Source organism: Leopardus geoffroyi, chromosome E3 (genome assembly GCF_018350155.1).
Source record: "Leopardus geoffroyi isolate Oge1 chromosome E3, O.geoffroyi_Oge1_pat1.0, whole genome shotgun sequence".
Taxonomy (NCBI): domain Eukaryota; kingdom Metazoa; phylum Chordata; class Mammalia; order Carnivora; family Felidae; genus Leopardus; species Leopardus geoffroyi.
In genome coordinates this window covers 41,876,688-41,892,669 of record NC_059340.1, presented here as the reverse complement: position 1 = coordinate 41,892,669, position 15,982 = coordinate 41,876,688, and the positions used below count along the sequence as shown (strand labels likewise).

General features: G+C 50.6%; 1 protein-coding gene and 1 long non-coding RNA gene across 7 annotated transcripts in view; one reads left to right on the top strand and one right to left on the bottom strand.

Annotated features, from left to right (window-relative positions):
* NPRL3 (NPR3 like, GATOR1 complex subunit) overlaps nt 1-15,982 on the bottom strand; it is a 43,059-nt gene that overhangs the window by 15,788 nt on the left and 11,289 nt on the right. For 5 of the 6 annotated variants that reach the window (XR_006708242.1, XM_045461163.1, XM_045461164.1 and 2 more), the window contains 4 exons: nt 13,110-13,239; nt 11,399-11,473; nt 4,242-4,395; nt 2,159-2,240 (listed from right to left, as the gene is read on the bottom strand). Coding sequence is in view for 5 of the 6 variants with exons in the window: in XM_045461163.1 (XP_045317119.1) it covers nt 2,159-2,240; nt 4,242-4,395; nt 11,399-11,473; nt 13,110-13,239 (441 nt within the window). In the remaining variant the exon portion in view is untranslated. The remainder of the gene's footprint in view (nt 1-2,158; nt 2,241-4,241; nt 4,396-11,398; nt 11,474-13,109; nt 13,240-15,982) is intronic. The other variant, XM_045461168.1, reaches the window with a different exon arrangement.
* Nucleotides 252-5,829, top strand: LOC123589283. The gene is made up of 3 exons (XR_006708243.1): nt 252-415; nt 3,572-3,606; nt 5,380-5,829. It is a non-coding gene; the product is annotated as an uncharacterized LOC123589283 (long non-coding RNA).

Here is a 15,982-nt window from a genome sequence, read left to right as displayed (position 1 = left end):
ACTTCTCACAGAAGGGGTTTCTGGCACCAGCCAACCCAAGGCCAGAGAGCAGCACTTCTCCTACTGCAGAGACAGCTTCAACGTGATCACAAGCGGTGTCATGAGAGAAAGGGACGGGGTGGCTACGACACTAGAGACCCCGCTTCCTAACGCCCAGAGGCCCACACCCAGCGGTCAGCAAAATCAGGACAAAGGAACTGACTGTGTCACAGAGGACGGCTCTGCCTCCTTTACGAGGGCACCCTTCCTCCCAAGAGAGAGATGAGCTGGGATCTGGGCAGAGCTCAGAGAGAAAAGGGAGATGTGTGAACTTGTGAAGATGCAGACAGCTGTGCCAGGACACCACTCTCCACCCACTACGCCGGTACGGTCCAAAAGTTCACCAAGACTCTGTGCCGGCAAAGCCAGAGAAGAGGTGTCTCCTGTGTTGCTAGTGGGGGGAGGGTACAGCCTGAGGCACAAGCCCCAACGGGGAAATAACCAAAATTACAAGTGCATTTTACCTCTTCAGCCCGGCCATTCCACTCTCGGGAATTTACCTCGTAGATACATAGGCACACGTACACAGTGACATGTGCACGGAGCCGACCGGCAGGTCTTAGAGCACCAGAGGCTGGTACCAACTAAATGCCCAAGGGAAGGGCTGGCTGGCTATGCAGAAAAAAAAAAAAAAAAGAGTCCCTGAGTGACTCAGTTGGCAGAGCGTCTGATTATTGATTTCAGCTCAGGTCACGATCCCAGAGTCGTGGGATCGAGCCCCACACCGGGCTCCGCACTGAACATGGAGCCTGCTTGGGATTCTCTCTCCCTCTCCCTCCGCCCCTCCCTGACTCATGCGTATGCTTGCTTGCGCTCGCTCTCTCCCTCTCTAAAATAAAAAAATTAAATTACAAAAAAGAAAAATGAAAAAGTCCTTATTTGCCAATACAGGGAGAGTCTAGGCTACATGGTTCAACTACGAAGGCAAAAGGCAGGCCGCATGTACAGCGTAAAAGGAGAAAGGCCGTCTGTGCCCACCTGCGTGTGCCTCAGGCCCGCCTGTGGGGGACGGCACAGGACACACGGCTGTCTGCTTAAATGCATCCTGCCACCGGAATGGGAACTGGTGGTGGCACAGCAGGAAAGAAACTCAACACTCTGACTTTCAAACTTGACGGATGGGTGGCCTTTCAAAAGCTTTAGTTAAAACGGCAAAAAGAATGAAAATTTCCAAAATGCTCATAACAAGTATCACTGGGTATGGGACTACAGACGGGCTTTGTTTTCTCTTTATTTGTCTATGTTTCCTAAGTATCTACAATGAACACGTATTATTGGTAAGATCGGGAAAATTATTAACATCAAAAAAAAGGAGAGGATGCCGGACAAGCCACCTCTTCTGCGCTCCAATAACATGTGGTATCGCCGGCCACACTCTTAGATCCAGCACACCTCCAGTGGGTGGCATGGAGCCTACCAGGATGGAACGAAGCCCCAAGAAGGCCAGGAGAGGGCACTGGGCTGCACGCAAGGACACGGCCCAGAGAAGCCCGCACCTCCACGCTGTCTGTGCAGCAACATGCCTGGCACTAAGCGGTCCCCTCGGGTGTGAGTGATGGCTCCTCATGAACCAACAGTCCTGGAGTAGAGGGGGAAGGCAAAGCTTTCAGGGGAACGGTCACTTGGACACCTGCCCAACCCCCACTCTCCACCTCCCACCTGCACTGCAGACCCAGGGTCAAGGAGTGGTGGACCCTCGTTAAAAAGAGGTTCTCTGCTTGTCCACAAAGAGAGTGCTGGGAACACCAATATAATTGGAACTGTTAACTTCTGCCGTGTCTGCAAATGTCTGCTGCCCTCCTACACTCAGGCCCCAAGCCCCAAGTCCCTCAGAGCCAGGAGGAGCACCCTCTGACCTTCAGTTTCCTCGTGGGTGAGGAGGTGACAGTGACACCGTCTTAGAGGACAGACCCAGAACTTGGCACTGTGTCATGCTGACCCTGCATCTAATGATGCAAAACACTTTCAGGCTCTCCCATGTGACTTCAGGTTCGGTTCTGGGAGGGACTGTCCCAGCAGAAGGGCTCTCTCACCCCCATCTCAGTGGCACCACAGGACAACGGCTCAGACAACGAGGCCCACAGGGAGATGCACCAAGCATGCCACCCACCTGTCTTACCTGTCATAAGCTTCCTTAAGGTCCCTGGCCAGCTTGCACTTGGGCAGAATGTGATGGAATGGGGACTGAGGACCATCGTTTGCTGCAAAAATCATAACACGGAGAATTTAGAGACTCCAAAGCAAGAAAACTTGCCAAGGTTGGAATGGAAAATACCTTTAAAAACAAATTTAACTGAAAATAAATTGTAAGTCACTTTAAACAAATATCACACCATTCCCTACTGCTTTTTATAAAATCTGTGCATCCAGTTGAATGAAGATGAGACTCAGGCTGCTTTGTTTGCAGTCTTTATATGGAACTTTTGTGTTTAAACGTCACCACTGGTGCCCCTGAGCCTGCAGCACTGGAACAGTCCAGGTCACTGGCAGCCCCCAAAGCGTCCCCTGAGACCACCAGAGCCACCTCCCACTTGGTGAGTGGGTGCTGCCACACCTCATCCTACTCACTCACACTAATGCAATTCTTTAAAGTTTACTTATTTTGGAGGGGCCAGAGAAGGAGAGAGAGAATCCCAACTTGGTTTCAGGCTCAGTGCAGAGCCCGACATGGGGCTCGATCTCACAAATCGTGAGACCATGACCTGAGCTGAAATCAAGAGTCAGACATTTAACCAACTGAGCAACCCACGCACCCCTAATGCAATTTATTTTTATGATCAAAAGTCTTTCATTAATCCTTTCTCATAAATGCCTTAAAAATATGTAGTTAAATTGAATTTTTACAAAATTTCCTGTGATAGGGACGTCTAGGTGGCTGAATTGGTTAAGTGTCCGACTTTGGCTCAGGTCATGATCTCACAGTTTGTGAGTTCGAGCCCCGCGTTGGGCTCTGTGCCGAAAGAGCCTGGAGGCTGCTTCGGATTCTGTGTCTCCCTCTCTCTCTGCCCCTCTCCACTCATGCTTTGTCTCTCAAAAATGAATAAACGTTAAAATTTCCTGTGATAAAGTCACAGACCCTAAAGAGAATGTTCTTTTAAAAACAGAACTTCTAGGAGCGTGTGGGAGGCCCAGTCAGTTATTCCCCATCCAACTCCTGATTTTGGATCACCTCATGATCTCATGGTTTGAGAGTTTGAGCCCTGAGGTGAGCTCCACACTGTTAGTGCAGAGCCTGCTTGGGATTCTCTCTCCTTCTCTCTTGCCCCTTCCCCACTCATGCTTGCTTGCTCGCTCTCTCTCTCTCTCTGTCAAAATAAATAAGTAAACTAAAAAAAAAAAACCCTTCTGGATTGTTATTAACGAATAACTGCCAAAACATAATTATACATTTTGACAGCTATCAAAGATAAAAAGCAAATTTTCACTGAAAATGCATGTGAGTTGGACACTTCACGTACGGTGATCGTTACTTATTGCTAAAATTAGACTGGGTTCACCTTCAAATCTATTTCTACTTTCTCTCTTTATATAGGCGCTGACCTGAGATGGACGTGGCACGTGTAACAGGTAGGCCTTTCTCTGTGCTTTGAGGTATTTACAAAATACCAAAATCCACAAAAAGATCTACTGGCAAAAAAAATTTTTTTTCCAATTTTTTAAAGATTTTTCTTTTGAACCCCAATGTGGGGCTCAAAGTCACAACCCCGAGATCAAGATTCACATGCTCTACCAACTGAGCCAGCCAGAAGCCCCTGGCAATTATTATTTTTAATTGGTCAGCTGATAACTCAATCAGGTCCTTCATCAATTTAGTTGAAAGCAAAGAACTGGAAACCACCCTCTTTGCCAGCTCGATGATCCCGCTGGCCCCTCTGCATGTCTTCCCACCACAGGTGAACGTGGCCAGCGAGAGCAGGGCTGGGTGGGCAAGACCCAGTCTACACGAAGAGCCATCCTGCAGCAGCTGGGGCAAGGGAGGGAGGCAGTGGAGGCTGGGAAATCCATTTAAGCGCATCAGGTCAGGAGAGCTGCTTTCCAACCGTGATCCTGGGGGCACCCTCCTGTGCACCCCAGGAAGATCACGTGAAGGTCACATAACCTCCTGGTGCCTCAGTTTCCACATCCGCAAACCTGGATCAGGGTCCCTGCCTCAGAAGGCCGCCTGCTCTGTTGTGTGGGGGAGAGACTCTTGTCACGCTCACCATCAGCTACCGCGGACACCTCGTCCTGCAGCGCCAGGATGAGCTTGGCCTCTCTTGTGAGATACTGGCAGCGGCGCTCCTCGTGCTGCAGCACGGTGGCGATGCGTCGGGAAAGGTTGTGCAGGCAGTTTATCACTGATGGGTCCGCGTTGGCCTGCAAGAGAGGGCACACGTGACTCAAACGTAGCACACATACTCGTAGCACACGTGCACCGCCGACTCAAACCGTGTAAGAACTCTGTCCGGGTTCACGGCTGTCCCCGGTTTCCCGTGTCCCCTCTAGGGTCTGTCCCCAGAAACACCAGTGCTCTGAGCACCCTACCCTGGGAATCGATGCCCAGATGGTAATGCAGAGACGGTTCTGTGGGGTCCCCCGGCTGGTGGGGCGGGGGAACGCAGGCATTTCCTAGAAGCAGAGAAAGGCTCCCGTGCTACAGGGCCCCACACCAGGGCCATCCAGGATGGCATGGTACGGATCAGGCATCCACTCCAGGCCGGACAGAGGTAGCCCACTGGGGCTGCGGAAGGCACAGATCCACCACCCACCTGCCGCGGGATTCTCTCGAGTGGGATTCTCTCGGGTGAGACCCGAGACAATGCCCGACAGCGGTACCTCCCTCTCCAGTTAGTTTGAGAGAGCCTACCCAGAGCACAAGCCCTGGCAGCGTGTGGTCACCAGTGTGCTGCTGACTGTTGGTAGACAGGACCGGGCTACGTGATCACACAGGTGACATGGGGTGCACTAAACAGAAGCACTACACCGACTGTTCACTACCCACGCTGTCTGCAGGAAAAGAGGCTCTTTCCAGCAGAAATAAGCATGGCTCACAGAAGTCGTCGGCAGGATCCGGGCCACCCATTCCCCACAAGCTCCCCTGCCACCCCTGTGCTAACTCTGGAACCTATCAGACACCGCAGCCAGGCCAGGCAGGCACACCCACCCGGGCCAGGGGTGGAGCAGGCAGCTGTAGGGTCTCTGAAGATGCTCCACGGAGCAGATAACTGGCCAACCATGACTCAGTGTTTCAGGAGGCCGAGAGGGCGGCTGAGTCATCTTAGGGGTGGAGGTGGGAGAAGGGACGCGTGGTACTGCTGATTAAAACCTCTGGAACTGCCTCCCCTCCTGTTTATCTGGCAGGCAGGGCCCTGCCCTCAGGGTGTTCACAGCCCGCCTTCTGGACCAAAACCCAACCCAGACTCATCACCTGGACTTGGAGAGATTTTTGAAACTCCTAGCAGATTTCATGCTCGCAAAGAGAACTCACGCCTGGCAGCACACCTGTGACGGAGAGAGGACTGGACACTGCTTTCAGTGCTGGGCAGAAGCCCTGCCCCTTCGTGTCAAGGACAGCCCCTCAACAATGTTCCTCCACAAGATTTGGAACTGGAGGGCCTAGGTTATAAAGTATGTACACATGCTTTAAAACAACACACACTTTTAGAAAAATCCATGTCAAAATACTCTTAGCGGCACAAGAGAAGAAGGGGAATGATCCTGCGCACACGGCTGTTCCCTTGAACAGGAATCAACTCACACCTGAGAGCCCGACCCTATGCTCAAGATCCCACTGGCTGGGACAGGGCCGTGTTTTAAGTCAGATGTCCAAGCCCACCTGTGCCATATTCCCAGGCGTGCAAGGGGGTGTGTTCACCCAGGCGAGGCCGGACGACCTACACTGACAGCGTGTGCTGGGGGGTCCTGTTTGGCCTCACAGGCCGGGTACCACTCCAGGTACCTGCACAGCCCAAGGCTATGTGGCCACGATGGGAAAGCTAGCACCTCGGAATTGCCCGGTCTTGAGTGGGAGCTCTGAGAAATGCCACATTTGCCCCACAGGTGATGTGAAACAGCAGGAAATTGAGGGCATCGCCTGTGAGACTGTCTTGCTCCCCAAAACATGTACCCAAACGTAATGAGGCCTTCGGAGCAAATGTCCAATCTGCAAGCAATACGTGAAATGAAGAGGAAGCAGGATGAGATGAATCCCAACATGGGACATTCAGTGGGACAATGTGAGAGGACAGTCCTAGGCTGGCAGAGACCTACAGGTTCTCATCCTGGTCCAGGCCAACTGGAAAAATATGGCAACTGAAGGAAGTTTCGATAGACTAGGCACCAGGTGACAACAAACGATGGCCAATCTTGCCAGGTGTGAGAGGGTATCACGTCATAAAATAAATGTCCGTACTTGACAGTGATGTTGTCCGAAGTACATAGAAGTGAAAAGACATGAGGTCTAGGACTTGAAACGCATGAGCGACAGGTGGGGTAAAGAAGCCAGGGTGGCCGTGGGACGGCTGTGGGACATCAGAGACGGGTGTAAGAGGGTTATCAAACTACTGTCACTGATCTGGGGTTTGTTTAAAACTTTTCAAAGTAAAAAACAAAAGTATACGTTTTTATAAGACTACTAAAAAGGAGGAAAAAAACCTGTCTACCCTAAAATACCAAACCTTTACGTTACTGAAATTTCCTCCCATTCTTCGACATCATGGCCTAGGCTACATGAAGCCCTGCACCACCTCGTTTCCTGGTGCTTCTACCCGGCAGCAGTCCTCTCTACTCCTCCAGGCTCTGGCCTCCCCTACTCCTCGACTCTAACAGCCCAGCATTGCCAGGAAAATAATCGCCACTTTGTCGAACCGTTCCCCAACTCCTGGACATCAGAATGAACCTCCGGCCTCATTTTTATTACAAAAGCCTTCACACAACTTTAAAACCGGCTTGTTTTCTTGACTGCTATATCCAAGGGTGTCACACATTCTGCTATCACGGGCTGTTCCCCAAAGAAGAGGGCCCGCCTGCCCATGTCCAGGGCGGGGCCGTGGCTGCTTCTCACCACCCATCTCACAGAGGCTGCCGGTACTGACATGTGCAGAGCATTCGCCAGGATTTTTGGTCTTTGGTTTCTTACTTGAATTCTCTCTCTGGATGTCTGCATTATGTCATTTCGCAAGGCAGACCCTTGTACTACTTACACTGCGAAAATGCCAAAACTATAAAAATGAAAGTCTCCTCTTAGCACCTCACACCTCAGGGACAGCCACTGTTAAGCAATCATTTTGTCTTAACATGCAGGGTTTTTTTTTTCTTTTTTTAGTGTTTTATTTTGGAGAGAGAGAGAGAGAGACAGACAGGGAGACAGTGCAAGTGGGGGAGGGGCAGAGTGAGAGGGAGACACAGAATCTGAAGCAGGCTCCAGGCTCTGAGCTGTCAGCGCAGAGCCCCATGCAGGGCTCAAACTCACAAGTGGTGAAATCATGACCTGAGCCAAAGTCGGATGCTTAACCAACTGAGCCACCCAGGCGCCCCAGAAGGCCTGTTTAAAAAATTAAGCTCCGGGATGCCTGGGTGGCTCAGCCGGTTAAGTGTCGACTTCGGCTCAGGTCATGATCTCATGGTTTGTGGGTTCGAGCCCCGCATCAGGTTCTGGGCAGACAGCTCAGAGCCTGGAGCCTGCTTCAGATTCCGTGTCTCCCCTCTCTCTGCCCCTCCCATGCTCATGCCCTGTCTCTGTTTCTCAATAATAAATAAATGTTAACAAAAAGATTTTTTTAATTAAGCTCCATTATAAAGGAGCTTTTCTCTGACATTATTTTGGTTTTGAGCCATTCGTGCAGTGAATGTGGTATGGGCCACACACACAAAAACTCTCCACATTAAAAAGCACCTTGAGACTTAGAATGATACCCAATTCTACAGGTGCCCTCTCTGCTCAGCCTCATTTCTGCCACTCTGAAAGTTTCCTGTTTTCTTTGTCACTGAGATCCAGTCACTTTGGTCTGGGACACTTCTGTAAAAAGCCATCATGCAGATTACACGGGCCCAGGCAGAAAGAACTACTGAATATTTTGGTGAAAACTGACAGTGAGATATTTCAGAGGAATGCCGTTATCTAACAGTTACTAAATATAAATAAATTTTCTAGGTAATTCAAAGTCCTTTCATAATATTAGCCAGTTTCTACCCGGAAATACTTTTTATGCTTATTTGGATCCCTTATATTTTGACGGCTTTATTGAAAAGAAATTTCCTCTGACACAACTTCAGACAGCACTGGCAACTGCCTTAAGAAACTATCAGTTTCGGGGCGCCTGGGGGGCTCCGTCAGTTGAGCATCTGACTTTGGCTCAGGTTATGATCTCACGGTTCACGGGTTCGAGCTCCCACGTCAGGAGCTGTACCCTGGCAGGGGAGGAAACCCAAACACCACAGCCCAGGGACTCAGTTGGGAAGAACTTCTAGGTTCTTCTGTTCAGGTGAAGCTGACCGCTTGGGTGAGCTGACTGGCCATCCCTCCCTCCATCACAGTGAAGCCAAAGAACAGCAGGTTAAGGAGGCACCAGCAGGGCGAGGAGACGCACTAATGCACAAGACCAGCGGTCTCAGGCCTTCCCCTTTCCTTCTCCCCATCCACTCTGCAAAGGGGAAGCGACTACATGGGCCAAAGGAAGACGGGAAGGTAGAAAGAAGGGAGCGAAGCAAGAAGCTGCACAGGATGGTTACCTGAGCGCAAGCTCACCTGTACGAGAGGCGAGCTGGGGGCAGCACACAAGGACTAGAGGAAAGGTCCCGCATCTTGTGATGAGATGTCCTCATCACAGGGTCCACCAGCCCCCGCACAAGTGCCAGACGAGGACTCACAAATGGTGAAGGAACTCCTCACCAGCAGACCGCCACGGCAAGAAGTGTAGTCTTGCGGGCGGAAGGAAGATGACGGCAAATGGAAATGTGGATCCGGAAGCGGATGAGCAGCGCAAATAGCGACTGCATGGGTGAACACGAGGTTCTCTCTCTTACTACGTATGTCTCTCAACAGTTAATGCCAGTGTCCTGCGGGGTTTACGATACAGGCAAAGTAAAACGCAGGACAAGGTAGCACAGAGAGCAGAGAGGAGAAACGTGTGAATACTGTTGTAAGGTTCTTATGTTACACGTGAAGTTATAGATGGACCTCTGAAAAGGTGATCTTGGTAAACTGAAGATGTTTACTAAAACGTTAATTAAAGGGGTGCCTGGGTGGCTCAGTCGGTTGAGCGTCTGACTTCGGCTCAGGTCATGATCTCGCAGTCTGTGAGTTCGAGCCCCGCATCGGGCTCTGTGCTGACAGCTCAGAGCCTGGAGCCTGCTTCAGATTCTGTGTCTCCCTCGCTCTCTGCCCCTACCCTGCTCGTGCTTTCTCTCTCAAAAATAAATAAACATTAAAAACAATTTTTTTAAAGAAACTATCAGCTTATATACAAATATATATACATAAACATATACATACATATATATATACATATATATACGTATATATATATATATACACACACACACACACACAAACATATATACACATAAAGGAAAATGGGGCGCCTGGGTGGCGCAGCCGGTTAAGCGTCCGACTTCAACCAGGTCACGATCTCGCGGTCCGTGAGTTCCAGCCCCGCGTCGGACTCTGGGCTGATGGCTCAGAGCCTGGAGCCTGTTTCCGATTCTGTGTCTCCCTCTCTCTCTGCCCCTCCCCCGTTCATGCTCTGTCTCTCTCTGTCCCAAAAATAAATAAACGTTGAAAAAAAAAATTAAAAAAAAAAAAAAAAAGGAAAATAACAATGTTGGTGAGGAGGTCGAGAAGTTGGAATGCTCACACATTGCTGGTGGGATGTAAAACAGGACCACCCCGGTGGAAAACAGTCTGGTGCTTCCTCCAAAGGCTATCATATGACCCTGGAATCCCACTCCCAGGTGTGCACGGTATACCGAGGAGAAATGAAAACGTGTCCAGGCAAACATTTGGATACAAATGTCTATAACAGCACTGTTCACAATATTGTATTGTTGAACATATATTATTCTTTTATTTACTTATTTGAGAGACACAGAGAGAGAGAAAGAAAGAGAAAAAGAGAGAGAACGAGCAGGGAAGGTGCAGAGAGAGGGACAGAGGATATGAAGTGGGCTCTGTGCTGACAACAGAAAGTCCAATGCGGGGCTCAAATTCACAGACCATGAGATCATGACCTGAGCTGAAGTCAGATGCTTATCAACTGAGCCACCCAGGCACCCTGAACATATATTGTTCTTAATGGCTAAAAAGCAGAGACAACATAAACATTCATCAACAGATGGATGGATAAACTGTGGTTCATCCATATAACACCATACGATTTGGCCATAAAAAGGAAGAAAGTCCTGGGGCGCCTGGGTGGCTCAGTCGGTTAAGCGGCCGACTTCGGCTCAGGTCATGATCTCGCGGTCCGTGAGTTCGAGCCCTGCATCGGGCTCTGTGCTGACAGCTCAGAGCCTGGAGCCTGTTTCAGATTCTGTGTCTCCCTCTCTCTGACCCTTCCCCGTTCATGCTCTGTCTCTGTCTCAAAAATAAATAAACGTTAAAAAAAAATTAAAAAAAAAAAAAAAAAGGAAGAAAGTCCTGATACATGGTACCACATGGGTGAACCTCAAAATCATTATGCTAAGGGGCACCTGGGTGGCGCAGTCGGTTAAGCGTCCGACTTCAGCCAGGTCACAATCTCGCGGTCCGTGAGTTCGAGCCCCGCGTCGGGCTCTGGGCTGATGGCTCAGAGCCTGGAGCCTGTTTCCGATTCTGTGTCTCCCTCTCTCTCTGCCCCTCCCCCGTTCATGCTCTGTCTCTCTCTGTCTCAAAAATAAATAAACGTTAAAAAAAAAATTTAAAAAAAAAAAATCATTATGCTAAGTGAAAGAAGCCAGATACCAAAGGTCACGTATTATAGGACCCAATTTATATGAAAATGCAGAATAGGTAAATCCACAGACAGAAAGTAAACTGGTGGTTTCTAGGGGCTGAGAGAGGAGGGAAAATGAGATATAAGTGTTCTCCTTTAGGGCAATGAAAACGTGATGGAACTGACAGTGGTTACAAAACGTGGTTACTAGATGCCACCAAACCACACTTTAAAATGGTCAAAATGGTAAATTTTTGTTATGTGTATTTTATCCAGAAAAAAAAAGGGGGGAGGCATACTAAGGGTAAACTCTTCCAGCAGCTCAGGAGGAGCTTGGCAGTAGCTGGGTCAGCTCAGCAGTCTGAGTTCGGAGCCAACCACTCACCAGAAGCGAGCTGCTGCTACTCTCCCCTGACCCTCCTCCCTGATCTACCCACCTGTGCTCTTCAGCCATCTGCACACTCACTCACCCTCAGGGCAAACACCACATTAAAAAGAATCATGGTGGGAGCTTCCCTCTTTGGAGATGGATCTGTTTTTGAGACCTGTAGAAGAAACGTAATTCTAATGAATGAGAGTTACCATGTTCCAAGAAATATCTTGTTTAGTGCTATTCTTCAGGCATGGGAAAAGGTTCCAGAATATACCCAACCCTGAGAAAAACAGAGCCCTAGGGTCTTGGAGAAGTGATCAGCAGCCCTGTAGAGGCAAGCACTGGCAGCAGAGACAGACTGAGACACAGTTGAGACAAGAGTGGGAAGCTCAGTGCTATGACCCAAAGTGACAAGACCACCCCAGTCAGTGGAGGTGAGCTGAGGTGTCCACACGAGACAAGGTGGGGAGAGGCTCAAGCAAATGGGGTGTTCTCTGCCAAGACTCTCCGTCACTCAGTGGTGTTTCCAGTGTCAACCTGGGTCCTCCCAGGCTGTCTCGGCCCGGTATGGCAACCACTCAGGACAATTAAGGGACAAGAGAATGCTCAGAGCCAGCAAAGACCAAGCTGCCGCTCTGTCATCCAGCCAGCCAGCCCAGTTCACAAACACCAAGGTGAATACCAGTGTTGCCACCAGGGGGCATAGGAGTTCGGGCGGGGGAGGGGAGGGAGTGCACATCTCCCTGGGTCATCCCAAATGGGCTCTTCATCCCTGCTTGCCACTCCAGTTCTGTAGGGTATAACTCCTGACAAGCTGTCAGATCTCCCCTCTGTCACTCACAGGTCATCAGTGGGGACTGGGCCCTGTCTCCAGGGGCCTCGGTAAAGAGGAAGGATGCCACCCGTGGGGCCTGATGCATGGCCCCACATCCCGGCACCCCCAACTGCCTCAGAAGCTCCTTCCATGGGCTGATTCATGGAAAAGATTTGAGGACTGCAATTTCTGGGTCATATAAATGGAGCTAAAGCTTACACTGTCTTATCAAAGACCTGATTCTGCCTGAGTGCAAAGGACTGACTGGCAGGTTCTGGTGTGCAAATTCCCTTGGGTGATGGTACATTGGATCTTGTTAAAACCCCTCAGTACTGTACCATTTCATTCATCACAGAATGCACATAGAGGGTTGAGCACAAGAGAAAGAACTAAACTAATAACATTTGCTATGGTATCATCCAACAGTAAGAAAAAATACTTGCACCACTTTAGAAACAGACATCTGAGATATAAAAGGGAAGGCCACATTCAGGAGAGACCCTGAACGGGGCAAGAACTGAAACCACAGGAGGCCTGTGAGAGTGTGCAGCGGACAGCAAGCACCAGGTCAGGTCTGCCGCACAAAGGCTGCCTTCACCGGAGCCAGCGTGGGCCACAGGCTCCCCAAGGGCCTCAGAAACAGTGTGGGCCATGTCTGCCCGGGGAGAACCTTACCTGCCCAGGAAGGGCCATACCTGCCTGGGAAGGCCATACCTGTCCGGGGAGGGCCATACCTGCCCAGGAAGGGCCATACCTGCCCAGGGAGAACCCTAGCTGCCCGGGGAGGGCCACACCTGCCCAGGGAGAACCCTACCTGTCCGGGGAGGGCGATACCTGCCCAGGGAGAACCCTACCTGCCCGGGGAGAGCCACACCTGCACAGGGAGAACCCTAGCTGTCCGGGGAGGGCGATACCTGCCCGGGGAGAACCCTACCTGCCCGGGGAGGGCCATACCTGCCCAGGGAGAACCCTACCTGCCCGGGGAGGGCCATACCTGCCCCAGAGCATGCTGCAGCAGTGTCGGGTGCCCAACAAACCGCACGTTATCAATCTTCAGTTCAAATTTTTGGCCACACATTTCAGACTTGGTTGCCAAAATTGTTGCCAGAATGACATCCGAAAACCTTAAAATTATAAAAGGGTAGAGTGGAAATAAGTAAACAAAGCGTCACAGCACCACACCCACCTGCCCTCAGAGAGGAAAGGTCTCAGGACATGGCAGCTTCGTGCGTGGAGTGGTCAACCCCCACTGCTGACTTGGAGATTTCTATCAGTTTCCCTTTTGAAGCAATCCCCAAGATCAGGGACATAAAATCACCAGAATTACAAGGTAAAAGGCATGAGAAGCATAGGCTGAAGGCACATGCTGTCATTTCTCGGCATGCTCTATGAAATTCAGGACAGAAACGAGTTGCAGTTTGCTTTTAAAGGGAGGACAACAGCTGGAGCTGGCACTGCCCTGAGAAGCCACTCACTGAGGCTCACAGACGTACTGGGGGGTTCCCCCAACTGGCCCAGGTTTGCCAGGCTGCACCCCACAACCCCCAGGACCTCCCATCCCCAGGTGTGTGAAGGGCGAGGGGACAACACTAACTACAGTGTGTTAATTACCTTCCTCACAGCACGGCTGTCTGGCTGTTTCCTCATCTGAGTTCTTACTAGGGATGAAACTTCTAAGATAGGCAAAATATGCAGAACCAACGATATGATAGAAATGTGGGGGCACACAGGACTGGATGCCATGGAAAAGGAGGAATGGCTGCAGTGCGACAGCAGCTCTGGATACAATCTCTGTAAAACTGCAGAGCTCACTCCTTTTCAAGACGCTTCTGCACCCCTGTGTCTCCCCACCAGCGGCCCTGTTCCTTCCTGCCCAAAGCGGTCCGGATAAGGGAAAGGCACCACAGGGAGGAGACTGCTGGGGGGTGCAGTGTCGAGTCTTATCTCAGAGCCCAGGCTCCAGGGGCCTGCACTCTAGAAACAGTGATGAACCACATATGATCTGGAGCCAGAAGGGAGACAAGACCGGTGCTCACTTCTCCACCTGGAAAAAGCATTTCTCACATCCAGGTCAGAAGGGCACACTGTGTTGGGGAAGGAGGCTCCACGTCCCCCAAGGCCACACTCTACCCCTGGGCAGGGAGACCCCTAAAGTCCCGAATAGGGCAACGAGGCCAGACACGCAGTGTGCATCCTGGACCTTCACTGAGGAGCTACAGTGAATCAGGGACTGCAGCAGATGTCTCTCTCCTGGAGGAACCACAATGGGGGGAAGAGGCAACTAACACCTTAACACTCCAAAGGGGAAGGTCTGCTGTGGACTGCTGCTGCAGTTCAGCCCTGAAAGAGCAAATGACTTTGATATAAAATGATCTAGGAAGGGGGGAGGGGGGGTCGCTGCTTCGGGCTCCTTACACTCGGCCGGCCTCAATGTCTAACACTAGAGGCTAACTTGGAACCAGCCTGGAGCAAGAACCTTGTGGTGCTCAACCACCACGCGGACAAGAGCAAGACAGGCAGCACCTCCGCAGCAGGCAGGCCGGGCCTAGCACTGCCAAGGGGGGCTGGTCACGGTGGCTGCCAGCCTTCCTCCAGGACCAACACGGTCCTCCAGGTATCCACACAAACCAGATGCAGGGGGGTTGGTCAGGACGGGCTGCCTTGCCTCTTGCACAGTCAGGACTGCAGTTGGACCTCCTGACACCGATGTTGTCAGAAACATTCTGGCAAACTTGGAACCCACAGCCCAAGCCCTTGGCTGCCCAGCGTGCGTCGCTCCTTCCCAGGAATACCGCTCTCGGGAGTGAATAAACCAGAGACGGCAGATTCCAGAGTATTAGACCAAAGGCATGATTACATGCTTTCTTCAAAAACTCTAAATGGGTCACTCTGCCCTGTAACTCCCATCTGAGGGTTACAGTGACGGTGAGGGAGGGCTTCAGAATGATAAAACCCTAACAAATACTTCTGCTCTCGTAACTGATTCAATGCCAACATTGCACACCCTATGTGAACACACACTACCCCTCCACGGACAGTGATAACGGATAGGAAAACAACTTCCTACCATTCCAGAAGGTTCGCTTTTTCTTGTGATACCCACAATTTCCACTAAAAACCTCTGCTCTGTCACGAAGAGCCATAGACAGGCCTCAGCCCTGGCCTTCAGCCACCAAACCAGGAACCTAAGTTTGGCTGTGAGGTGAGTCCCGAGATTCAGAGGCAAACAGTAGTGGCCCAGTTCACATTTATAAATATCCAAATCCAAAATGTGTCTTTCCAGGAGCCAAATAAAAAACACTTCCCCCTCTAAATTCAGAAAGGACAGAACAGAGGGAACCAACTGGAGAGCCATGTACTGCTGAAGTTAAAAGCCACACTGCGCCGAGTGGCCCTTCGAGGAGGCCTCTCTAGGGTGGCGAGTGGGAGGGTGTTAGGCTGCTCTGCCTGACTGAGCTGGTCTGGACCACACAAGGATCCACTCACTGCAGCCTAACATTACACATTTATGATTTTAGCAAATGCTTGAGGGGCTTATACTTTCTGTACTGTGTGTGCTGACATAACATGCCCAAAGTCACAGAGTCTGTCATGAGATTTAGGGGAAGGGGACACAACTGACATAAATAGCAAAGTAAAACAAAAACAAGTGACGATATTTGTTTCCAAAAATAAAAGCACTTAACATGAATTAGCCCAGCTGGAAAACAGGGAAAACCTTCTACTTCTGCCGGAATATTCAGGAGCAGGACTTTTTCTCTGCCTTGGCAAAAAAAAAAAAAGAGAGAAAAAGAAAAAGGGCCGGGGGGGAGGGAAAGGCAGCATAGAAGGGAACTCAACTCTGCCCCCTCCTGTTTTGGGGGGCTC